The 26,652-nt window shown below is 35.9% G+C and overlaps 1 protein-coding gene across 41 annotated transcripts in view; it reads left to right on the plus strand.

Moving 5' to 3' along the window:
• MBNL1 (muscleblind like splicing regulator 1) overlaps window positions 1-26,652 on the plus strand; it is a 221,611-nt gene that overhangs the window by 50,811 nt on the left and 144,148 nt on the right. For 19 of the 41 annotated variants that reach the window (XR_008652055.2, XM_063620268.1, XM_055248733.2 and 16 more), the window contains one exon: window positions 3,171-4,142. The exons of 9 other annotated variants lie outside the window; for them this stretch is intronic. Coding sequence is in view for 31 of the 32 variants with exons in the window: in XM_063620268.1 (XP_063476338.1) it covers window positions 3,969-4,142 (174 nt within the window). In the remaining variant the exon portion in view is untranslated. Of the gene's footprint in view, window positions 1-2,568; window positions 3,019-3,170; window positions 4,143-4,658; window positions 4,752-26,652 lie in introns of those variants that run through there. 13 more of the 41 variants (XM_055248722.2, XM_055248726.2, XM_055248734.2 and 10 more) reach the window with 3 other exon arrangements.

Here is a 26,652-nt window from a genome sequence, read left to right on the forward strand (position 1 = left end):
GAGTTTCTTCAGCACATTTGGAAGCTAAGAGAAGGAACTGCTGAAAGACAGGGTGTGCATATATAAAGGAGGCAGAAAAAGAACTAGGTCTTGAGAATGAATGAATCAAGGTGGAGGCTTGTGGAAGCTTAACTGTGGGCAGGAGGAGGGAGAACTGGGAGACCAAGAAAGATACAGAAGGATAGGTTAAAGACTCGTGGGTAGGAAGGTGAGAAAAAGTTCATGCTTAAGGGCTACTGTTATGGCTATGAAATATTCATGACACATAATATTATTATCCACTGTTGCTAATGAACATGGAGAAAGAGTAATGAAGTTTTAGAAAAGCTGCTGTGTGCAATGAGATAGGGAGCTGTCCAAGGACAGGGCTAGATTGTGAGGCAGTGAAAGGGCCTACGTGACCCTGGAACATAATAATTTATAGAGGCAATGATTGTGTGTGTGTGTGTGTGTGTGTGTGTGTTTTCAAATGTATGTTTGAGTGTGTTCATGTGTTGTATTCATATATGTGTTCATGTGTGTGTGTTTGTATATTTTGTACCCTAGAGGTAATCCAAATCCTGATGCAGTAATTGATAATTTAACTTACCAATATTTTCGGAACTCCATCTATTTTGCATCACTATACTAAACCATGGGGTTACTGAGATGAATAATGTATTTTTTCTGTCCTTAAAAACATATGGTCTAGTGGGTCAGATATATAAGGAAATAAAACACTGTATAGGGCATAGGTGCAGAGATAATTCAGAGAAGGCAGTATTAAGATATGGATGGATAGAGAGGTGGATAATGACATCTTGGTAGCTTTTTGGAGGAAGTGACATCTTAGCTGGCTTTAGAGGAAGAAAATAGTTACAGGTGAGGCACTTGAAGATTCTGAAGAGAAGGACTAAAGAGATTGTTGACCATACAGGTGGTCCATTCTCAAGGCATGAAATCATTGAGTAATTCTTAATGCAGAACAAAGTTTCAGGAAGATAGACACAGCTTACGGTTTATGACTGGACCTTTGTTTTTGTTTTTGTTTTTGTTTTTAATAGAAACTGGCATTAAGACCTAGAAACTTTTTTGAAAACCAAAATATTTCTTGAACACTGGGGATGAGGTTTTTTTTTTTTTTTTCTTCTTGATGGAGTCTCGAACTGTCGTCCGGCCTGGAGTGCAGTGGCGCAATCTCGGCTGACTGAAACATCCACCTTCCAGGTTCTAAGTGATTCTCCTGCCTCAGCCTCCCAAGGAGCTGGGATTACAGGTGCCCGCCACCATGCCCGGCTAATTTTTTGTATTTTAGTATTTTTAGAGACGGGGTTTTGCCATGTTGACCAGGTTGGTCTTGAATACCTGACCTCGTGATCTGCCCGCCTCGGCCTCCCAAAGTGCTGGGATTACAGGTATGAGCCACTGTGCCCAGCCATGGGTTTTTAAATTTTTTTTTAGACAGAGTCTTGCTCTGTCACCCAGGCTGGAGTGCAGTGGTGCAATCTCAGCTCACTGCAGCTTCCGCCTCCCGGGTTCAAGTGATTCTTCTGTCTCAGCCTCCTGAGTAGCTGGGATTATAGGTGCCACCACCATGCCTGGCTAATTTTTGTATTTTTAATAGAGATGCGGTTTCACCGTGTTGGCCAGGCTGGTCTTGAACTCCTGACCTTGTGATCCACCCACCTCAGCCTCCCAAAGTGCGGGGATTACAGGCATGATCCAGCAAGCTTGAATGATTTTTTTAATCTCTATCAAAAGTTGTAGTCTTACTGTAGTATTTTCCAAATAGTTTTGGAAAGTAGTTTTTTAAACGAAAATTAGTGTTAAAATGGCAATATTAATCTTAAACAATTTAAGTTCTGGATGTTCGTGTTTTTTAACATACATATGTATTTATATCCTATACTTTAACTTCCGAAAATTATAAATATACCATATGCCAATAGAGCACTTTTGGCTCATGAAGAAGTATCATCAAATAGTAGTTATCATTCTGTGTCATTGCCTCTTTAAAATGTGAAAATTTTACTTTTTAAAGCCTTGTTTTCCTCATTGGCAACATTCAAAAAAAAAAAAGAAGAAGAAAAATCCTGATAGAGAAAGTAAGTTGTTTAAAGTAAAAATGCCCTGCTCTAAGAAGTAGTCTTGTGGTGCTGAGTTAACTGATCATCAGGCAACAGGGGATTCCTCATCCCCCACCCTCCAGCTTCGTTTGGAATTGTACTTCTGAAGTGCATCACGCTGCTCAAATCAAATTGCTCACTTAATATTTAATGTTTCTGCGATGGAATCACTTTCTCCCTTGAGGTTGACTTCAGATTTACCAGACACACTGACAACACTGCACTCCTTATTTTCCCCACATGACCTCAGCTTCTGCTTTAAAAATGTACGAATAAAGGATGCTTTTGTTCATATCTTGCCTGCCTGTGATATATTGACAAAGTGTCTGCGGGCTCAATGGAATAGTTTTACAGTATGAGTGCTGCTTTCAGTGGAGGGGCAGGACTTGGGCTTTAGAAGGAAGTGAATTGGATAGGTCAGGAGAATGTACCATTTGTAAACACCCCTTTCCTTTTTTATTCACGTGTCAGGACAGCAGGAGCAGGCTGTTCAGTGCCCGTCCCTGTGCAGAGCCGGAGGGAAAGCAGCTTGGAAGTCAGCTGCAATTTTTAAACCTTGCTTTTTATTCCCCGGTAATGATCTTCAAGTGCTTAGACTTGTCTGAGAAGCTGTTTTGAAACTAACATGGTTTAGTCCACTAACTGCATGTTGGGTAAATTCAAAACCCACATGCTCGTCCTCTTGCAGTGGAATAAGTCACATCTGATGGACATTTTCTGTGCTTATAGCATAGTAATGAACGTCTGACAGGCGCGACCTTTCATAAGACAACCCACACTATTGGCTTTCTGCCCAGAATATTGCTGCAACACTATCTGTGATTGGTTATCTCTCTATCATGCATTGCTTCACAAGGGGAAACGGCCCCTTTTTTTAATAAATCTACGATGGCTGGCTGCAATATGCCTCACTGTAAGTATTTTGTGTGTGTATGTGTGGGAGAGAGAGAGAGAGAGGCTGACTTGAATATTACTTAGTCTGGTATCACATGGCAAGGTTGTGATACTGTAGGACATCAGTGAAGTGCTACTTAGTAAATCTTAACCTATCTCTTTTTTCTACAGGTTGGTACTAAGAAGTGCCTTTCCTGACGTCTCTGCTGCTTGGAACCGCTTCTAGAGCAGTCTCTGCTTTTGCCTTGCTTGCTGCCAGCTAGACTGTGACGACAGCACATCCACCCTCCACCTCTAGCCCAGACACCCCCATTTCTACTTATAATCAAGAGAAAAGCTCTAAGTATCTGGCATTGCCCTAGGCTGCTTTAGTGTTAAAAGAAAAGTTTGCTGAAAAAGTAAGATATCTTCTGCCAGGAAATCAAGGAGGAAAAAAAAAAATCATTTTCTCGATTTTGCTCTAAACTGCTGCATCTGTCTATGCCAAACTAATCAATACCGATTGCACCACCAAACTCCATTGCAAATTCAGCTGTGAGGAGATTCCCTTTCAGACAACTTTGCTGAAAGCAGCTTGGAAATTCGGTGTCAAAGGGTCTGCCACGTTTTCATGCTTGCATTTTGGGCTCCAAATTGGCACTGGGAAGGGGTTACTGAGAGCACAAGGCTGATACCAGGCCCTACTTTTAAACATTCATCTACTTACAATCCTAGTATTTCTCTAAAAACCAAAACCTCTTTGAATTAACAGTTTCATGCTGTGAATTTCTAGTGGGAGATCTTTTCCTTGATATTGACGACACAATTTTCCATGTACTTTTAAAGCAGGGAGTGGGGAAAAGTATTTTGAGGGGACATTTTCATCATCAGTTCAGCTTTTTTTTTTTTTTTTTTGGTTGTTGCTCTTTTTTGGGGGGGGTTGGGTTTGTTGGTTTCACTGAAACATTTAACTACCTGTAAAATCTAAGCATGGCTGTTAGTGTCACACCAATTCGGGACACAAAATGGCTAACACTGGAAGTATGTAGAGAGTTCCAGAGGGGGACTTGCTCACGGCCAGACACGGAATGTAAATTTGCACATCCTTCGAAAAGCTGCCAAGTTGAAAATGGACGAGTAATCGCCTGCTTTGATTCATTGAAAGTGAGTAACTATTATATTCTTTTAAGGATATTCAATGATTGAATGAGGGGTATATGGACATACAGTTCTCTGCATATGGGATTATGGATTGCTTTGTTCATAGTTTAGTTATACAGTGTGTTGATGATGTTGGGCTGGGGAACTTTACGAGAAGCAGTAGAATCAAGTCTGGCCAAACTTTGTTATGAATAACTTTATCAGTCCTTTCACTGCATGTTTTTTTTTTTTGCTAGGGCAGAAAGTGTTGACATATTTTTCACTTAGTAATGGCAAAGTGAGTGTCTGTCCCCGGAAATGGTAAATGTAGCTACCTGTGAGTGTTTGGCATATGCATATATTATATATAAGGCCATGGCAATAGCTGAATGAGGATGATTTTTATTTGTTGGTAAAGGCATTGTACAGTTGCAAAAGAGAAGCAGATTTAAAATCAGCTAACCTTGGATAGACTTTTTATTCTTTTAATATTTTGACATTTTGGATTTTCTTTTTATTTTGTGGGCATTTTATTTTAAGGCCAGAGCCACGCATTTTGTGGAAAATATAACTAGAAGTAAGGTGCTGAACTGCTGCTACAGCACCTTACCTGAGGCACAAACTTTGTTGCATGTGAGTTTTATAAATAAGTAGAAACTTATAAGTACTATTGTTTATTGGATTTTTCCAGCTTCAAAAATTCTCATGGGAATTAGCAGTTTATTTTCTGTTAGATCGTGATGATTTTTTTATTTGTAATAGTCTTAGCTAGAAATGTTAAAAGTTAGCTTTTGTGGGTACCATAATACTAAAATATTTACTTTAGTATTTCTTGACATTCAAAAATGTCATTGGATTTGTAATTCAGGTATCATATTTGAAAATGAGTCTTTTAAAAGATAACATAAATATCTTTATTTTGACACACAAGGTCGACTAGAAATGTGTTCCTGGGTACTTTCAACCTACTTGGTTTAATCAAATTGCTTTTGAATATTAATGTCCTAATTTAATTCTTTGGACCTTTGAGGGGAAGACACTATCACTTCTACATATGTAGAGAAGTAAAAGTCTCATAGGTCCTTCTTGTCTTTAAAAATATATAGTGCTATAATAATCTTTAATAACAGGGTGAGTTATGAGTTAATTGTTTCAGTTCATTGTTTCCTGGTCCAGTTTAGGCTGTTCATTTTGCTAAAGTTTTTGCCAAAGATTCCAAGAATATGATCTTTAGAGTTGAACAGAAAGGAGGTATTAACAACAAAAATATTTTAAAATGTTAGATTCCTCTTAATGTCATAGTCCTAAAGATCAATAAGCAAAAGTTATAAACTCCCATTGAGACTTTCTTCATCTTTTCCTTTGAGAGGCATCAGTGAAGGGCACAGTGGTTGTACCTCCATGAATGTGTATTCCTAAATTCATGCTTGCTGAATTCAGGTGTAGTTAAGAGACTGAGACCCATAAAACGAGGGGCAAAGAGCTAATTACTCTTGTCGGTAACCAGCTGTGGCCATAAGTAACCCTGTTTTGACCCAATTAATAGTAAATCCAATTTTTAATCCTACAGACAGTTGATGGTGCACTCATAGCTGCAAAATGAAGGACATTAAATTTGGCTGTGACATTGAGTGGTTTCACAGAAGACCTGCTTCTACAACGTTTGGAAACATTGTGAAACATCAATATTCAGTTGCTATTTTTCCATCTCAAAATATTTTTTTTTAGTTGCTGCTCACTTATGGCCACAGAACAGTCCCTTTTTGAGTAAAGCAGCGAGGTTGCTTAATGACATGCTATGTAGTTAACAAGATTCAACTGCCACATCAAGGACTTTAAATAATTTCAAGATTTTAAATGTATTTATGAAATGAACTCATTACAGCAGCTAATCAATGCAAACTTTGTCCTTTTTCTTTGTCTTTCTAAGAGAAACTGAATTTAATTTAAATTTAAATTACAGTGTCTAAAACTTGGTAAAATATTTTAAATTTGAATAAGAGGAAAAAAATAAACATGAATTTATTTATGATGGAGCTTCATACCCAGGACAGTAGCTTCTTAAATGTTAGTAAAATAACTATGTTAAGCATTAAAACAATTTTGAATATGCATTTAAGCATTTATGTTAAAAAACATGTTTCTTACGTGTGTGTATATATATATATTTATAACTGATACATGTGATTCTTTGTACAGTATTTAGAATCCTTCCCTTCAGATAGCAGTCCTTTTGTATTCAGTCTTGTGGCTAAAATAGATCAAAAACATATTTTAAAACTGTTAAAGTAACTGTATGACTCATGCTTGAAGTTCTGAAATTTGGGAGCATTATGAGGTTTCCATGCCAGTAACCGCTAGATCATTTGCATTCTCTCACAGAGTAAACGGAAAAAAATTTAGAAAACTTGTAACATCCTGACTTCTTTAATAAAATGTGTCCTGTGTATTGCTTAAATCCATAGTCCAGCCTTTTCTGAGTTCTTGAGCCATGAGATGGAGGTGGCCTGTGTAATCTACTATTTTTAGAAAGTTAGGAAAGCAAACCAAATACTCTCTGAGAGGACCCTGTGAAATGGCTGTACCCTTCAGCTGTGCTGCTTCAGACTTTGGCCAGCCTCCCAGGTGACTTACGTTAATAGCAGACTTCTAGTTAGAAGAGGAGAATTTATTTCATTAAAAAAAAAATAAGTCAAACAGTTCAAGAAAATATTCATTTATGTAAATGAAGTCAATTGGTGTATTACTAAAAATAATAGGAAGAAAATTAGCTGACTATTTTAGTTGCATACTGATGATTTTAAGGTTTAAATAGATTTAAATATACTGTATGAAAATGTAGAAGTCTATCATAATAAATCTATTGCTAAGTAAAATGGGAATACATGATAACGAGGAATGTAGGTATTTATTAAGAATGTCAGAATTAGAATGAGAACAGTAAAAGCAAAAGCTGTAATAATGTGTGCTGGTATATAAACAATACTCTAAATAGTTTCTCTAATTTTCCTTTTACAATTGCAGTTTTAATTTATAATAGTCTTAGAGTGTATTCAGTCTGAGACTTAAATTGATTACATGCAATAGATTTAGGTGTATTAGCTATTTCGGAAATCCATAACATTTGCAAAGGTGCATTATTGTATGCCAAAGATGATTATGTTCCCCTATGGCTTGCAAAAAAGATAGGAAAAAAGAAAAGAAAAATATTAACACTGCAAGCCACCATTAGAAAATTATATGTCAAAAATGATGTTTCAAATCAATGACAAATTGTCTATTCAGTCATGAGCGCTCAACTAAAATTTGGGGAGTCAATGTAAAGAAAACCTGCAGAATGTATTTTAATATTTGCCAAGTTATTTATACCCTCAAAAAAAAAAGCTTTTATGATATGATCAACAGAAATAGACTTACTGTTTACTGAATTCTATTTCAAATACCCATTCCTTTTTCAGGTACTAGGGATGGGAAAAAGAGAATATAACCTTTATATTTACTATCTATTTTCAAAAAATCTAGCAAATTTCTTTTACCTTTGAAAAGTTTAGTCACTTGTTCCTTTATCAAATTGAGCAATTTTATTTAAGATAATTAAATTTCTTTTTGCTATATACAGTGATATCTATCTATAAATAGCACCCCTGATCAGATTTATCATAGACACATTTGAGATCAGATTCCACTGCAAAGTGGCATACAATCAAGGGCACTGTGAACAGTTTTAAAGAGCCTCTGCAGACTTAGCAGAATATATGAAGTATGGAAATTAGGTATTAGAAGGCACACAAATATATGTACATATGGGTAAATGAACAACTAAAACACTCAAAATTGGTAAGGCAAATCAAGTATCCAGATGGTCACATATGGATTGGATGTCATAACTAGACATGATAAAGTAGTCCCAAAGGTGGTTATAGTTAAATTTTAGAAGATCCTCTGTTGCTAGCATGGTTTATCCTCAATCCAGAAATTGCCTGTGTTGCTGCTGTTCTTTCTAAGCCTCAAGCATAGACTTTTCATCGTATTTTAAAAACCAGTTTCACTGATAATCCTGATAAAATATCTGCAAGTTTTAGACTAAATATGCAATTTTCAATTAAAATTTTGATCTAGTAGGGTCCTAATTGGAATCACTGTTACCAGGAAATTGTTTTGTTGTTTGGTTTTTACCACTGGTATCTTCCATGTATTAAAACTTTGACAGATTATTATATATACTGTGCTGGCACATATATTCAATGTGTCTTTCAGTGACAGATTGGCATATCACTTCCTTGTTTTCTCCTAATGACTTAGGAGATGAACTAACTCTAAGGCATAACCTGCGCAGCAGTGTGTTTCATATAAAAGGTCCCTAAGCAGAAACTTCACAACTTTGTAAAGAATATCCTGTGAATATGCTGCAGTGTCATCAACTCTGACATAAACCTTTCTTTAATGAAATTCTCAATAGCTGAAGTTGCTTTGGTGAAACTAGTAATTGTATTCATTTGCCTGTTTATATTGTTAGAACTTTTTTAGAAAACTTTTTTTTGAGTAAAGTTTTTTAGACTATTAGATAAATTGTAAACCGTGTTTTGAATCAAGCTACCTGCTGCAGTAATTCTAGAACTATTTATTTTGCTTCATATTACAAGATTTTGGTACACTGCATCTACTTTTTTTCTCATGAAATCTTGCTTCACTGTGTGAGTGTGACAAACTAAAAACAATTTAGACCTCAAGCAATGTGGCACTTACAGTTGAATTCAGTTTCGTTGTAATTCAAATGTCTGAAGCTACTCAAAATTCCACGGAGTACCCCTGAAACAATTTTGTGTTATAAGGCGGTTTCTCGCTTAAAAGAGACAATGCAGTGTGGGGTGAATTGTCTTTTGAAGAACTATATGACACGTGTCCAGTTCACGTGAAAGGTGAGAAATGGCATGTTTCTCAGACCTAGCACAGACACCTAGGGACCTAGTTTTTGGAAGCTTATCTTGTCATTTTCCTGCCAAGGATAAGTAGAGGATTTCAGCTATCAACATTGCTAATCCGTTACCTTTCATGCTGAGCAATGTCTCTGCCTTCCCACAGACTTAGACAAAGCTTCTTATTTTCTTACAAAGAGATCCTATTGAGGAAATTTGAATTTTTTTTTTTTTTAACTTAGCAGTACTACATCCTGTGCTTTTAGATAGGTGAGCAATTTTCCATGTTAACAGCTAGGCCAAAAATCATGACTGCCAGTAGAAGTGGGTAACTAGATAGATGGCCTTTGATTTAGCACTAATGATAGTTATTAACATGTAGCAACTTAAGTAAAAGCAACTGGAAAGGCTTGATAGAAATTCTGAGTTGTTTGAAGCATAATAGATTATTAGAATAGTAATTTCTTCGTGACTTTTACTGTAAACAAGCTTGATTCTAGTGAGGACTTATGCTAATTGCTCATTTGTAATATACTAACAACTACAGAGTTTTTATTTAATACTGTTTCTTATACAAATATCATCAAATGCACATCTACCTACAGCATCATCCCTACATTTTTGGCACATGTTTGAAATATTTTCACTTTGAGATAAAGTTTGATTTTTTTGCTAGCGATAAAACTTTCTATGCTATGAGCTTGTGTTTTGAAAATTACTGATAATTACTGAACAGTATAACCCCTGATATCTTCTAATTTGGTTGACAGGCTGTTCGTCCTCTGGATTCCTGAGGGCCTTGGCCATCTCTAACCATTACATTTCTTCTTTTATTATCTCTGAGTTCTTTCCAGCTTTCTAATTGTCCATCTTCAGAACTATTGGTTCAGATCTTAAGTATGTCTTTCCATAGTCACACAGAAGTGATTTAGACATTTTGTCTGTGAAGAATTAGATTCAGCTTTGCATAACAGAGACACCTCCCCCACCCTCCCCAGCATTTGGCATAAACAGATTAGGGGTTTATATTTCAGTCAGTCGTCTAGGTCTATTTGGCGACTCTGTAGTCATTGGAACTCAGGTTCCTTCTCTCTTAGTTCCTAAGGAGCACGTGGCTTCCAACTTTAGGATTATTTCAAAATTGCAATGTGGCTACTGCAGTGCCAACCATCATATCCTTAGTCTAGCAGGACGCAGAAAAGGCAAGACGCCATAACTCAGCCCAGCCAGGCTCCTTTTAAGCAAAGGTTCTCTGAGCTTCAGCCAGTAGTTTTTCAGTCTCTTACTGACTGATTTTGGTAGCAGGGATTGCTAGGAAGTATTTTTTTTGTATGTTTGTTTGTTTTGTTTTTATTTATTATTATTTTAAAAAACTGTTGCCTTGATTAAAATCAGGAGTCTGGTAGGTAAGACGGAAGGGGAGAATGGAAATGGATGTTCAGAAGGGCCATTTCTGGAATAAAAGAGTGATTATTTTTCTCCTCATGAAACTTTCAGAATTAAGTAAATCTCTCTGGAAAGCATCTTGGTTAGGGAGGTGGTTGAGGAGATACCACTTTTGAAGAGACACTGAAGTCTTCTCATCTTGACAAACTTGTCATCACTTCTCCTGTCTTGGTTATTTAGTAAATAAAACCTGGCATATCACAAGTGGATTTATTTTTCCTTATAGAGAAAACTAAACAGCTTCATTTTTTATCTTCTTATAACTGTACTTATTTATTTATTTGAGACAGAGTCTTACTCTGTTGCCCAGGCTTGAGTGCAGTGGTGTGATCTCGGCTCATTGTAACCTTCGCCTCCCACGTTCAAGCAATTCTCCTGCCTCAGCCTTCCGAGTAGCTGGTCCTACAGGCGTGTATCACCATGCCCAGCTAATTTTTGCATTTTTAGTAGAGACAGGGTTTCACCATGTTGGCCAGGCTGGCTTGAACTCTTGACCTCAGGTAATCAGCCCGCCTTGGCCTTCCAAAGTGCTGGGATTATAGGTGTGAGCCGCTGCACCAAGCCTACTGCTCATATTTATATAAACAGTCACATTTTTATAACTGGAATATAGCAGAAATGCCATGTCATTAAAAACAGGTCCCAAATGATTTTATATGGCAAAAGAATCTATACTTTGATTTGTATTTCTGCTGCTTCCACAAATATACTTTCTTATTTTTTCTGTATGGAGTAAAATAACAAGATGAGTTAATATTTATTGAAACTTAATATATGTCAATCAGTGTTTTCAGTGCTTTTCATTTTTTCATAGTATTTTGTCCCTATAAAATCTCATCGACATAGTTACTGGTGTTACTTCCATTTCACAGATGGGCACACTGAAATACAGAGAAGTTAGGTAATACATGCAAGGTCAGTCAGCCAGTCAAATGTGGACTTGAAGCCTCGTAATCTGATTTCACAGCCTGTACTCTTAATTGTTTTGTTATGTTTGCTGGAAAACATTGCTTCTTAATTTTCATATGCATATTCTAAGGATTCGACAAAGAAAACATAACTAACAGCAGTACTTAAGAATAAAAATGAATATCCAAGACAAATTTATAGTACAGGGCCTAAAACAGTAAGTACTCAGAAGTAATCACTATATTTTAAGTCAACAAATGAGTCAAGGAGTGAACCCAAAATAGGAGAAAGAATGCTGCCACCAACTTTCAAAGATGTTGTATCTGTCGTAAAATATATGGCCATATAGGAAAAATTTTAAATGAATCATCTCAGATAAGTAGTCACTGTATAAACTATATAGCTGCCTCCCCAGTGCATAAAAAGCCATATTCAAAAGGTTTAATTGTTTAGAAAATGTTTTTCCACAGAAGCAAGGTGATTAAGTCATCAGGTCAACCCTGAGAAGCCAAAGTAGCCCAGAGGATGCTTGAGTTATAGTTCAGTACAAACAGTACCTTGGAAACCCTGGTTATTAATTAAACCCAAGAGGCTCCATAGAAGTGTTGTCTTATCATAAATCTTGAGAACTACTAGAGTCACAGACCGCAGCTGCTTTTGTCAAACTATTTCTATGGCAAAGATGTATTTTAAATTTCAGTTTAGGGTTCCAGAAATTCAACTTGCCTAGTGCAGGGGAGGTGGCCTTTCCCAAACTCCTGGAACTCATGCTGTGAGCCAGTGTAGTTTTCCCCAGCTTTAACTTTGGGCTGCTTCTGTTTCCTGAAGCTAGTCTTTAATAGGGCATTTGCTTAGAATCATTAGGGTCTAAAGACAGGGTATGCAGTGAGGAGCTGGAGTCCAAAGCTTCCCACGTGTGTAACCTTTAGGGTGGGAAGGTGTTGTCAATATGTCTTCCCAGTGACCCCCATGTTTCTAAGGACTCAGTCTGCCTGTTTTTTGAATGTAGAGCTTATTGATTCTGGGCCCTGTCTACTGCAGAGCTTCATGAACAGCTTCTCCCCATTCTTCCTCCTCTCTGAAATTTTCAAGTGTGTGGTTGTTGCTGTTGTTTTCTAAATACCAGTAGCCATGGGGAAACGGGTAGATATAAAAGTATCAAACTCAATTTTTGTTTTGTTTTGTTTTTTTGGCATTTTATCATAGGATATGGTCCAGAGACCAGTTATAAAAACTCTGTTGTGAGGAAGAAAACCATTAGGAGGTTATAAGGATTCAACAATTTAAGTAATATAACTTAGGTACTTCCTATGTCAAACTTTAGGGAGGCAGATGTTAACAATACAGTCCTCAAGGAGCTGGTTACTAACAGAGAGACTGGTGTATTAGGTGGTGGTGGCAATGGTTAGGAGGGGGAAGTTTCTCGACAGCAATTGCAGGGTCAGTCAAAGAGATACTTGAGGAAGAGAGAAAGAAATGGCTCTGGTGGTTTATCTTTCCTTTTTCCCCTTCCCGCTCTCTCACACTATTAATTATGACACCACAAGTGGGAATAAAAGAACTAGAGGGAATCCCCAATAAGAGACTTCACATAGCCACAGGCCACCAGACTGTGGCAGCTGTCCCTGAATCGTCATGGGTCAGTTGGTAACCACCTATATTTTAACCCTAGATCACAATTTTAGGCCCAGCAAAATTCTTCTGAAGCTGTCTAGATTTATTAAGCAATATTTATATTTTAGTTTGTGTTAATATGTGGTTGAGATCCAAGACCCTGTTTTCTCCAGACCGCATATGAGTCCAGTATCTTAAGTTAGAATTTATCTCTCTGCATAAAATTCAGACCTAGTGCGTAGGCTTCTGGATTTCAGAATCACTTATACTTAAGTCCAGGCTGTTCTCAAATAAGGCAAGAAGCATCTGCTGTTAATAGCTGACAGTAAATTACACAAAGTAAAACGTGGAAAATTAAAGTCAGAAAAGCTAGGAAGCTTTTCTATCATTTTCAATTTTCTGCAAAAATACGGACATAATCAGTGTTTAGGATCTGCTTGTGATGGATAAATTACGTCTGTAATTCCTTCTTTTCCATATTACTGCATTCAGACGGTAATTTGCTTTCAGATATCTTTGCTCATCTAATCGTTTATAGACTGGAAATAAGTAGTAACGTCTCCCAATCCTAGGAAGCATTTATAACTAGTCTTTGCCTTTTTGGGTGTTGATAGACTAGTGGTGATTATAAGCTTTCGAGCTTCTGAAAAGCACAACGAAGATTAAAATAATCATAGGATAATAAAATGCTTTAAAACCCTTCTAGTCTTTAATTTTAAAATGTTCCAGTAGAACACAAATTTGCTCAGGTAACACACAAGTAAGCATTAAATGCCTTCCTGTGTATCTGAGAAGTTTGTTACGAAATATTTTGGAAACCACTGCACAGTCAGTGTAGGAGGAGCAGATGAATTTTAGCCGTGGTTATGTGTGCTGTAAAAGACTATATGTGCTTGTATTAGTCAGAATGAGTACACCACTAATTTTTGTATGGTAAGAGATTTATACTAAGCTCATCATTCGTTTCTATAATTCAGTGAGATAAAACTGAGTCAGATTGATTTTTAGGTAGCACATGTAGAAACAGCTGATTTTATTCCCCTGATTTGATCCTCATCTATTGATTATATAAACTAATGAATCTAAGAACAATTAACCCTTACGAGGTTACACGGTCAGGAACTGCTGAACTGAGATTCAGTGTGGGAAGTCTGTCTTCACAGCTTATGCTTTTAATCTTTATGCTAAGTTTAACTCGTTTAAATTAGCAAGATTGTGAAGCACTATACAGTGACCTTGTATAGACAAAAATATAGTATATTGATTATTAGAGAAACTACATATTAGACTGTTGTACATACATGGGCAAGTATTTGTTGAATCATTTCAATTGCCTGAATTTAAGCAACTGTACTGTTTAAGACATGCTCATTCACATTTTTTCTTAATCTAGAAAGTCACTTCTGAATAATTGCTTGTTTAGATTTTCTCATTTGATGTGGGAAATTTATATTAAAATTTTAACTAATATTCTAACAATACAGAGTCTGAACCTAAAGTCAAGAATTTTAAGTCATGCCACAGACAGAGGATGAACAGTATAGCAAATCAGAATAATAGACTGGGGGAGGTGGGTGGAACCAATGAGAATTTCAGGATTCCAAGATAAAGCTTGGAATTGACGTAAAGGCATCAGATAGGGAAGTGTTTCATAACTTTTTTTTTTTTTTGCTTAAAATATATTTTAAATCACAAAAGTAGTATAACTTATTTTTCTAATGCGTAGAACCATGAGACTTTTTTTTTTTTTTTTTTTGAGACAGAGTCCCACTCTGTCGCTAAGGCTGGAGTGCAGTGGCGCAATCTCAGCTCACTGCAACCTCTGCCTCCTGGGTTCAAGCGATTCTCCTGCCTCAGCCTCCTGAGTAGCTGAGATTACAGGCATGCACCACCATGCCTGGCTAATTTTTGTATTTTTACTAGAGGTGGGGATTCACCATGTTGGTCAGGCTGGTATCAAACTCCTGACCTCGTGATCCGCCTGCCTTGGCCTCCCAAAGTGCTGGGATTACAAGCGTGAGCCACCGCGCCCAGCTCAAGACATTATTTTATAAGAGGCTGAGATTTTATTCATCTTACTAGGCATTTATTAATATTATATTGTTTCCAATATATGCCTAGTAAGACAGAAATATGCTTAAAAACCTTTGTAAGTCTTTACAAGTTGTACTATATTAAGTTAAAATCCAGATGAAACCATTCACCACCTCTTTGACAATGATTCATATATCTTATTGTATGTCATACTTATTTGTGATTTTGGGTATTACATTTCAGAAATTTTCTAGAAATAAAATTTCAGTAGTTTATTTTAATTTTTTGTTTATTTGTAATAATTACTATATCAATAATGCTGAAATATTTAGCTCTAGTAGGTAGAATTTTTTTCATGTGAATACATTAATTTTAATGATGTATTAAAAATAGCTCACACTATTCTTTTTAAGACTTTTGTTATATGTAATTGGACAAAAATTTGACCATGTAAATATAAGAATCGTTGATTCTATTTTGTTCATGATATGGCATAAAGAGGATGTTTGCTCTCAAAAAACATGGGTTTGAGAAGATGAAATTTCTGGGCATACTGGGTATTTAGTAGCCATCAGATTATAATCCTGAACTCTTAAGAGATGTATCTCAAATATTAGAATTGATCATGTTATTTAAAATACTCCATGGGGAATATAATTATTTTTATGGAACAGTTCATTTGGATGAATGGTAGCTTGGACAGAAACTTTCGATACCAATAGCTAGTGTTATAAGTGTCCTTTCCTGAAACTCTTGCCACACATTCTGTTTTGGTGATTTTCATGATTGTACGAATTTAGCCAGACAGCCAATTAGAAATATATTTTTAGAAAATTAAAAATGAATTTATGTGGATTCAACATCGATTGGGTAAATCACTTAATTCAGTGTCATGCTTCTTGTAAATACTCCATAAATGGTAGCCATTAGTATTGATTGTTCTTATCTGAATGCCAGAGTTTAATCTAAGTTATCTTCTTATGGGAGGAGCTTTGTCTTAGGTCAGAATAAAGATTATTATATAGATTCAAACTTGGTATGTAATTCAAACTTATTTTATGTCCGAGACTAAATTGATCATAGGGAAAAGTGACTGGTGTTCCTTGTCCTTTCATTTCATTTCTCTGGGCGCTTTCTTCATTAGTTTGCATTAGCTATAGTGTAACTTTTTATCGTGTTTTGGTATTTTCTGAGTGTCTAGATTGGCCTGTATGCTCTTTTCTTTGGGATGAAATTTGTTATAAAAATTATTTTGTTGCAAATAAATACTGGCGACAGGAATAATGACAGTGTGACTACCAGCGGTTTTCACTTCATTCCCAGTGTCATGTTTAGAATTTTCATCAAACTAGGATCTTCAGAATAATTGCAAAAAGCCACATGAAAAAAATGTGCAAGTAAAAACTTTTTTTTTTTTTTTTTTTTTTTTGAGACGGAGTGTCACCCAGGCTGGAGTGCAATGGCACGATCTCGGCTCACTGCAACCTCCACCTCCCGGGTTCAAGCGATTCTCCTGCCTCAGCCTCCTGAGTAGCTGGAATTACAGGTGTGCACCACCACACCTGGCTAATTTTTTTTTTGTCTTTAAAAGAGACAGGGTTTCACCATGCTGGCCAGGCTGTTCTCAAACTCCTGACCTTGTGCTCTGCCTGCCTTGGCCTCCAAAAGTGCTGGGATTACAGGTGTGAGCCACCGCGCCCGGCCAACATTTTTTTTTTATGGCAAAGAATCAAGACTTTGTGAAGAGCTTAAACCGTGGATTCAGCTGGATCTGAGCTCGATTCCATAGTGACTTCCTAGTGACATTGTGCCAGTCACTTTACTGTCCCAAGCTGGTTTCCTTATCTGTAAAACAAGTCTAGTATCATTTGCTTTCTAACTGATTCAATGAGATCAGTTAGATATAAATCATTTAATGTAGTGTCTTACTCCATGTAAATACTCCATAGATACTAACAGTAGCCATTTGTATTGTTCTTATCTGAATGACAGAGTTCAGTCTAAGTTACCTTTCTCTTATGGGAGAAACTTTGCCTTAGGTCAGAGTGAATGTTGTCATTATGCACATTGCACTACAGGTCTCTGTGTTGTTTGAAAAAATTAAAAAGGACTTACCTTCAATGTGTATAAGTGTGCACATACTAGCTTATTTACTTATCTGTTATCAAGAGAAAATAACCCCTTAACCTCTTAACATATGTATGACTTGACTAAGAGCTAAACCAGTAGGTATTAATAGAATAATTCAGTATTTATATTGTCTGTACCTGAAAATTCATTTTGTAAATGCAGTTAACTATGAATGGAAAAATGGTTGTAGCCATCTGTTAGCAAATCTAAATTCATTTAAAACTAATCCTATTTAGCTTTATGCTGGTCTACAATAAATAATTCACATTTGATATTTCAAATGCTGTATTATTTATGTAAATTTTCTCCTGAAAGACTCACCTAAGACTTTTCTGGAAATAAAATTGTTTATTCAGTAAAGTACCTGCACAGATTAGAAGGTTAAATATTAAAGTTTATTTTTTCATGATTTGCACTATTCTTTTCTATTTTTTTATACCTACATAAACTTAATTAGTCAAATATCTACCACTCACTTCCTCAAATGTGTAAAGAAGCATCCAAATCCATAATACTCTGTTTATCACAGCTTTTTTTTTTCCCTTTCACGTCACTCAGAATCGATAAGGATCCAATTCTAGCCTGTTGAAATGGTCCGTTTTGCTCCAAGTTTTTTTTTTTTTTGAAATGGGAGTTTCGCTGTTGTTGCCCAGGCTGGAGTACAATAGTGTGATCTTGGCTCACCGCAGCCTCCACCTCCCGGGTTGAAGCGATTCTCCTGCCTCAGCCTCCCGAGTAGCTGGGATTACAGACATGTGCCACCATGCCCGGCTAATTTTGTATTTTTGGTAGAGACGGGGTTTCTCCTTGTTGGTCAGGCTGGTCTTGAACTTCTAACCTCAGGCGATCCGCCTGTCTCGGCTTCCCAAAGTGCTGAGATTATAGGCGTGAGCCACCATGCCTGGCCTAGCTCCAAAATTTTTAAAAGCATTTGCCTCGTTTATGAGTTTGAGACTTTTAACATGATTAGAAATAGGAGAGCATGTACTTTTTCCAGCAAGTGAAAAGGGGGAAACAAACACCAAAACCCCACATCCCTGTTTTTCTTGGCTTTTCAGAAATAATACAGCCTAATTGTTTACTATGGCCAGTTCTGGGTTTTTCTTTTTCTTTTTTTTTTTTTTTATTATACTTTAGGGTTTTAGGGGTACATGTGCACAATGTGCAGGTTTGTTACATATGTATCTATGTGCCATGTTGATTTCCTGCACCCATTAACTCGTCATTTAGCATTAGGTGTATCTCCTAATGCTGTCCCTCCCCCCTCCCCCCACCCTACAACAGTCCCCGGAGTGTGATGTTCCCCTTCCTGTGTCCATGAGTTCTCATTGTTCAGTTCCCACCTATGAGTGAGAACATGCGGTGTTTGGTTTTTTGTCCTTGCGATAGTTTACTGAGAAGACATTTATGCAGCCAAAAAACACATGAAGAAATGCTCATCATCACTGGCCATCAGAGAAATGCAAATCAAAACCACAGTGAGATACCATCTCACACCAGTTAGAATGGCCATCATTAAAAAATCAGGAAACAACAGGTGCTGGAGAGGATGTGGAGAAATAGGAACACTTTTACACTGTTGGTGGGACTGTAAACTAGTTCAACCATTGTGGAAGTCAGTGTGGCGATTCCTCAGGGATCTCAAACTAGAAATACCATTTGACCCAGCCATCCCATTACTGGGTATATACCCAAAGGACTATAAATCATGCTGCTATAAAGACACATGCACACGTATGTTTATTGCGGCACTATTCACAATAGCAAAGAGTTGGAACCAACCCAAATGTCCAACAACGATAGACTGGATTAAGAAAATGTGGCACATATACACCATGGAATACTATGCAGCCATAAAAAATGATGAGTTCATGTCCTTTGTAGGGACATGGATGAAACTGGGTTTTTCTTGACAGCATCTATAACTGTTCTTGTTAGAGTCTAATTCTGGGTATGAGTTATGCATTTACAGTTTGATTTACTGAGCCATGCCACTGCCTTCTTGTTAAGGTTATTGATTATTGCCCATTCTGTTCTGCTGTGTATTGATTTAGTGTGTGACAATGAGTTAATTGTATTACTTGATGTTGAAGAAGGATCAAATATCTGTTCAAAGGGGATGCTTGTAGCCTGTTTAATTGAGTTGGCTGTTTCAGGCTTTTAACATGTTGTGAAACAATTAGGAGAAAGTACAGGAGGACCTCTGAGGTCAGAGAACATAAAATTTGTTTTCAGCTTTTTCGCAGTTGCCAAAAATTGTGCGGTAAGGCTTTCCTGGAATTAAATAGTCAGTTGGTATTTGGTTAGCAGATGCTTTGTAAAACCTAATATATTCCCACTATATTTCCTTTAAAAATCAAGGGGGTTAACACCTTTAGATTGTCATGTTTTATTGAGAAAAATCCACTTCTCTGAAACTCCCTATTACTGGATATAAGAAAAAATAACAAGCAAGGTGTGTTGTGTACGTTGGTGCCCACATTTTGGAGGAAATTAGAGATAGAAAATTAAGCTAAATTATTAAGAATCTGATGAGTTCTTTTTGCTTACTACAGTTTTGTTTCATATTTGATAAAAAAATTTCCATGTAATGACATTTAAGATAAGGCCAGTATTATTTTCTTTGACATTATTTTGCAGTTTGAATTTTCCAAGCTTTAGACAATTCACACTTAATGTAAAAAAAAAAAAAATAACCTTCAGAATGAGATCATGGTGCCATGGTTCTCTAATGAATGTTACCTTTTGTTGTAGCAGCTCTGTTGGCTCTAATCCATGGAAAAGTTTTTATTTCTCATCAGCTCCAAAGTAGGAGCCAAACCAAAGTTTAAAGAAACATTTTCCAGCAGACAAGTTTCTACAGATAATATCAATAGTGAAAGCGTGTGAACACACACACACACTGTCTCTCTCCTCTCACACACACACACACGTCTTATGGAAATATTAAATCAGGAAGAATTTCTGAAGTTCTCATAATAAGAATAACTGTAATATTAATAAAGTACTCCTTATCAGTTATTTCACGTCACATTGTGGCCCCAAGGGTTTGCTTGACTTTTCAAAATGTATTTGCTTCAGGATAAATTGAAGAAGTACCACTCTCTCCCTGTATTAATACCTTTTAGGGCTTTTGGTCTGTAACCTCTTGCCACCTCTGGTTTATCTGGCTTAGCATATGAATTTTGAAGAATGAGGGAGCATAAACAATTATGACTGCCTTTTAAAAAATGCATGTTAAACCTGTGGCCTCAAACTTGTCAGTTCTGAACTTTAACAGTAGAAAAGCGAAAACTCGGCGTTGAAAGTAGAGTGTAAGAGATTTTGCCAGTTGGACCACTTTGCTGCAAATACCTATTAGACCCAAACCTTTCTTTTGCCTAGTGATCAGCCATACTAATAGCAGGATCCACTTAATTCCATGTGAGTCAACAGCTTGCATGGCATGCCCACTGTGTGCAAATAGCTTCTCAGGTACTTTTCCAAGCATCCTGCCTGCACAAAGCAGAAGAGACTTGGAATATATTTATTTATTCTCTCACCCCACTGCTTGCTCCATCACCTAGTCCTACTTGCTCTATCACCTAGCTGGAATTTCTAAATCAACAGACATGTGCAGATATATATTTTAAAAGTTGTGTGCCTCTGATTAACAACCATTCCTTTAATACTGCTGAGAGGTTCCAGGAACATAGTATTTTTGCCATGACTTCTCAATCTATAGAGAAGATGTATTTATCTCCTAAGGATAAAACCATCTGGAAATTTTCACATGCTCCAGACTTTCAGATAGAGCTGGCTTTGCCTTTTCTTCTTCCTCCTCCTCCTCTTCTTCCTTTTCTTCTTTTGTTTATTTATTTATTTTTTTTTTTGCTTTGCTTTCTTATTAAAACTATGGATGAATTTTTGAAAAGATTAAGAAGATGAAATAACCTTCTCACCTACTTAGTCATTTCTTATTCATAGTTAGAAGGTACAGTAACTCTGTTTCATAAATGTCCCCATTAAATTTGGGATTCAAAAATATGTATTTTTCTTTATAAATACTGTTTCCTATGATTTTTGGTCCCTAAAAAGCAAACAAAAAAAAGCTACTCGATGGTACATTGGTTGTAATTAGCAAGTCTCCATTTACTACAGATCTTCCATTCTGCTTTATTAATTTCCTGTATTGATAACAAATCAGCCAGTTGATAAAATAATGTGTTAACTTTTAAAAGATTCTTATAAATTTATATGGAGTTCTGTGACTACCTGATATGACTTTGTGACTATTTTAGTTGTATAAAGAATTTCAAATTATTTATTCCTTAAAAAAAAATTTTTTTTCGGGGACAGTCTCACTGTCACTCAGGCTGGAGTGCAGTGGCGCAATCTTGGCTCACTGCAACTTCCACTTCCTGGGTTTAAGTGATTCTCCCGCCTCGATCTCCTGAGTATCTGGGATTACAGGCATGCACCATGATGCCGGGCTAATTTTTGTGTTTTTTTGTATAGATGGGGTATCAGCATGTTACCCAGGCTGGCCTTGAAATCCTGAGCTCAAGTGATCCACCCACCTTGGCCTCCCAAAGTGTTCGGATTATAGGCGTGAGCCACTGTGCCTGGCCTATTTTTTGTTTTATTTTTTTAATCTCGAAATGACTCCATAGAGTTATCTCCAAGTAAGTCTAATATCTTCTCTTTGAATTTCTAATTGATTCTTATTTATAAACCCATAGAATCTGTAAACCCACAAACAAATGATTTTTCATCGATCAAGTTCTATTTTCAAATAGATGTTCAACGAGATGTTCAAAAAGAAGATAAAGGATATATTATAACCTAAGGACTTTATTTTGTTCATTTGGTCTTTTATCTTTTAATTGTAGTGGACTTAAATGTATACAGATTTTCTTGTACAAGTCGTATCCTTTAGCTGCAACAAATGAATAGATTGGCCTGTGTGAATATAGTTTTTCAAAATATTAACGTATGAAAGTAGTCCTAAGACTGCAAGTACTGTTGCTTTAGGACATCATGCATGAATTGGGTGTGTTGTTACAGGATACAGAGAAAATTGATGGTCAACCTTAGCCTGTAGTATATTTTGACAGCATGAATGAGTCAAGCAAGCAATTTTCCAGACTGTTTAATGGTACAAAGGAAAGGGCTGCTAAGGAAGTCATTCTTATGATTAGCTGAAAAATATTTTTCTTAGTAACTGTTCTAGAGAAAAACAGGTCACCGTTGGAAGAAAAAAGCAGTCTCACGTTACAAGCATTTTGAAAGTGGTTTGATCATTAAAATGTATTTATCTTATGACAAAACTTAAAATGGATACTGCTTACTATATTTGCAATGTCTTGAAACTCAACAAGAAAGTATGTAGCATCATTACAAGTTTTAATTCATGGTAGAATTTTGGAGATTATATTTATTGAGCTATGTTTTTTTATTTCATTAGTACAAATAAAACTGCATTATCATAAACATAAAGATAAAATGTTTTAAGTTTATAAAATTACTGCAAACTTATTCCACTGTGTGGTTCTAAACTGCATTTGAATTAAAATAGGACTTGATTGATGGAGAATCATTTGTTTGTGGGTTTACAGATAGTTTGAAAAGATTCATTGTCCAGCAGCAACTGTTCACCCAGAGACATAGTGCTTAGCATGAGCTTGATGGATTCAAACCACTGGGTTTATCATTACTACATAGATCTTTGAAAAGACAGGCTGCAAATCTTGTTTCTAAGCTGTGACTAGCTATTATTATGTCAATTTGAAGAATAGAAGTAAAATCAATCCAGATTCAAAAAAAGACACTCTACAGTCATTCACAGACTGCAACCAGTTCAAATTGTAATATCCTGCCTATTTAAATTCCTCTGGTTATTATGATTATTCAATATCATGTTAATATTTAAAACTTGGAATACAGCCTACTAACCTTATTTTTATTTGTACTACTGGAAGTTCCTCTAGCGTTTTTGAAGTAGCTTGGAAAAAAATTGAGATTCAGTTGTGGTTCTACTTACATTTTCACTAGAGTAAGTTGGAGAGAGAAATCAGTGAGTAGTCAAGTCTTCATGTAATCAAAGCTTTTAAAATATGATAACGAAAACTTCAGGTGTTAGATTTAACTTCATGGAAAACCTTTTTTTGGGGGGGGCCTAAGTTTAAAATGCATTTTTTCTTTGCATTTTAAAAGGTTGCTTGTGCAGTGTTCAATGGTTTTGTTTAGTATTTAGAGATGATTTTTTCCTTTGTCACTTTCCACATTGAACTCTACTGATTTAGTGTGTCAGAATTGCCGTCAGAAGAGTCCTTAGAAATGATGTCATGCAGTTCATTAGTTTTACAGATAGGGAACCAAGGAGTGGCGAGGTTAGGGTTTAATCACATTCATAAAGATCTTGAGGTCAAACTAGCCCTTTAAATGTGACTAGTTAAATCACCACAAAAACTAGAATTTATTGTCTTCATTTCATGAAAATGGCATCATTGACACACCTGACAGGTGAAAACTGCTATTAAGGTCGAGTCCAAGTGACAAAACTTTCTTGACTGTTCTGAGGCCTTGGTTACTGGTGGCATTAAAGTTCTATACTGGTTTTTTTGTTTTTTTTTTTTGTCTGGACAACAGACTCTCCAAAAAAAAAAATGCATGTATATACATTATGCTTATTATAAAATTTACTAATAAAATGACATGGAAGACAATTAAAAATTATAATAAAATATACAATGCTCAACTTTTAAATTCTATATGGCCAATTGATTCTTGCAGAATACCTTTTTGATTTTTGTCCAACTCTTGCATCTATAGTCAACCTGTGGTCGCAATTGACAGAAGAGTTTAATTCTTTCTTTGTGCTCTTACTCCTGAGTCCCTCATTGTACAGTGATCATCAAATGAAACATCCTTCATGAAAATGAATAGCTTCACTTTTTGGCATTTCCTTACTTTTTGTGTGTCATAGAATACACTACATTATTCTTGATTTTACAGTTAATTTGTAACTTGTTTCTAGCCCCCACTAGTTTATAAACTCCTTCAGAATGAGAAGCTTGCATTAATCACTTCTATATATATAGTGTTTTGAATATCCTTGGCATTCATTGTTTAGTGAATTGAATGCAATGTTTCTTCCAGACTATGACCAATAATTGTGAGAAGATTTTATGTGTTTTTAAATTCAACTTCAGAGAATTTCTTTTTATGTAATAGGACATTTGTTGGACAGCAACATGTAATTACTCATAAAATGTTTCTCTGCGAAGTCCAGCATCCTTCATTTATGATAGGACTCATCCAGTTAAATTGCTCAGGCACTATAATGGACTATGTTCTGTTGATGTAAATTTCTAGAACAGGCCTTTCCTTGGACTTATGCCCTGTTTTGTATGTTATCTTGTGCAGGCAGCACATGGGGACCTAGTCACGCTTCCTGATATGATAGCTGTATATACAGCCCATGTCTCGGAGGGGAATGATAAATTGGCCTGTGCAGTGACACAATACACAGTTATTTTGGTGACAGTATTAACTCTCTTTTCATAAGGGTGCTTTGTTGGAAAACTATTCAGCTTAACACAGAATATTTAGCTTTCAAAGGTTGCATAGGGAGAAATGATACTGCCAGGATAGAAACATTATCAGTTTTTTCTTTTATCTTTTTTGACTCTACCGAGAATATTGAAAAGCGTTTTGATTAGTATTGGTGTTTATTATGAGAGGAACATTCTGGGAACCAGACTACTAGTATAATTATTATTGTTTTTATTATCAAACTAATAGCACTAACAAGGACATATGGTATTTGTCAAGGGATTCCTATATCTCTGTTACACTTAATTTTCTCTATACTCTAATTTTAGAAAAAAATTTGTTTTGTCTTCCAACTGTGAATACTTTATAGTGTTGCAACTTCTACTTCTAGTCTTTAATCTGAAGTAGAAAAGAGAATCCAAGCTTCCAAGAAGTATGTCTCTAGACTCTGCCACTTATTAACTTGCTCCTTATTTTTTCTCTCCAACAATTATTTTAAGATCTGTATGATATAAACTATTTTTAGAAGAATTGAAAAGTTCTAGAGAGTAAAAAAATGTTCCAGATTGTGTGTTGGTGCCAGTAGTACTGACAATTAAATATTTGATTGGGGAGAAACCTACATTTATCCACTTTGAAGAGGATCATCAGGGGAATTAAAAATTTAGTACTTCAGGCTCATTAAGAGTTAGAATGGAGTAATTATGTAGCTGGTAACAAATGCTACAATCACCACTTGAGCATTATGATATGTTACTCATTGAGACTTATTGGCCTTCTTCAGGGAACTTCAGATTTTATAAAAGTCATTTGCTTAGAGAGTAAAGTTCTGCTAATCCATTATTTTAGTTCTGTCATCTTTTTCTGCAAATAGGGTGAGTTTTCCGAGAAGATAAGTCCCTGGTAGTAATCTTAAAAATGATACAACTTTATAGAATATTTTCCCTTGGCATGAAGCAATACTTAATGTCTTGAACAGTGAGCCTCTTGTTCATGCAGCATTTAAAAGAGATGAGTGTAGAGTTCTTCCTTCTACATTCATTTTATTCGTTAGTAATTGAGAAGCTGGTCTAATTTTCTAATCTTGCAAGTTGGGAAATAATTAAAATGCTCAAGAGACAGTAGATCAAGCCTGGTGTCCCTTTCTCCATCAAATTTTAAAGGATTTTTTTTTTCCTCAGTAATTCTGCCTTTGTGTATTTCCAATCTTGCTTCCTATTTGCATTGCACACAGTGGCATGTCAATTTCAAAAGAAAATGTATTCATATCTACTTTCAAACTAACTGAAAGAGATAGTGGTATTTATTTTATCCTGAGGTTTTGTTGTTGTTGTTATGGTTGTTCTTTGTTTTTTAAATCTGGACATATCAGTAATCTCCTAAGAGAATCTCTTTATTCCAAATCCAGAGACTGTTTATTCTTGTTTTAGATACTGTTTTAAAAGCCAGGTAATGTTATTATAGTATAGATATTTTTAAAAATAAAGAAAACAGACTTTTTTTAACCACGTTTTTGTACTGCATAAAAATGCAGTGACAAGAGAAAAACTTTAGAACTCTGTCATACTCCTAATATAGACCATTGTTGTTAGATTTCTAACTCCATGTCGCCTGTCTGGAAGCTTTATAAGGCTTTGCCTTAGTCTTCTTCAGCCTAACACATTGTAGGCTTCCAATAAATATTACTTTATTTGTGTTAAATTTAAAATGGAATAGAATGTGGTACATCACCCAGTGTTCATAGCTCCTGACCCATGCCATAACTTTCCTTGCCCCATCCCCAAGATTAAAAAAACACAAACTATTAGACTAATTATAGTCATTACAGTTGTAAATTAGGTCATGCATTTCATTAAAAATTGACGCAGCTCCCTTTTTGAAAGGCTATGTCACGGAAATGCAAACTAGCCTTGTATATAGAACACTAAAATCATTTAACTTGAATTATT

The sequence above is a fragment of the Symphalangus syndactylus genome, chromosome 17 (genome assembly GCF_028878055.3).
Source record: "Symphalangus syndactylus isolate Jambi chromosome 17, NHGRI_mSymSyn1-v2.1_pri, whole genome shotgun sequence".
Classification (NCBI taxonomy): Eukaryota; Metazoa; Chordata; class Mammalia; order Primates; family Hylobatidae; genus Symphalangus; species Symphalangus syndactylus.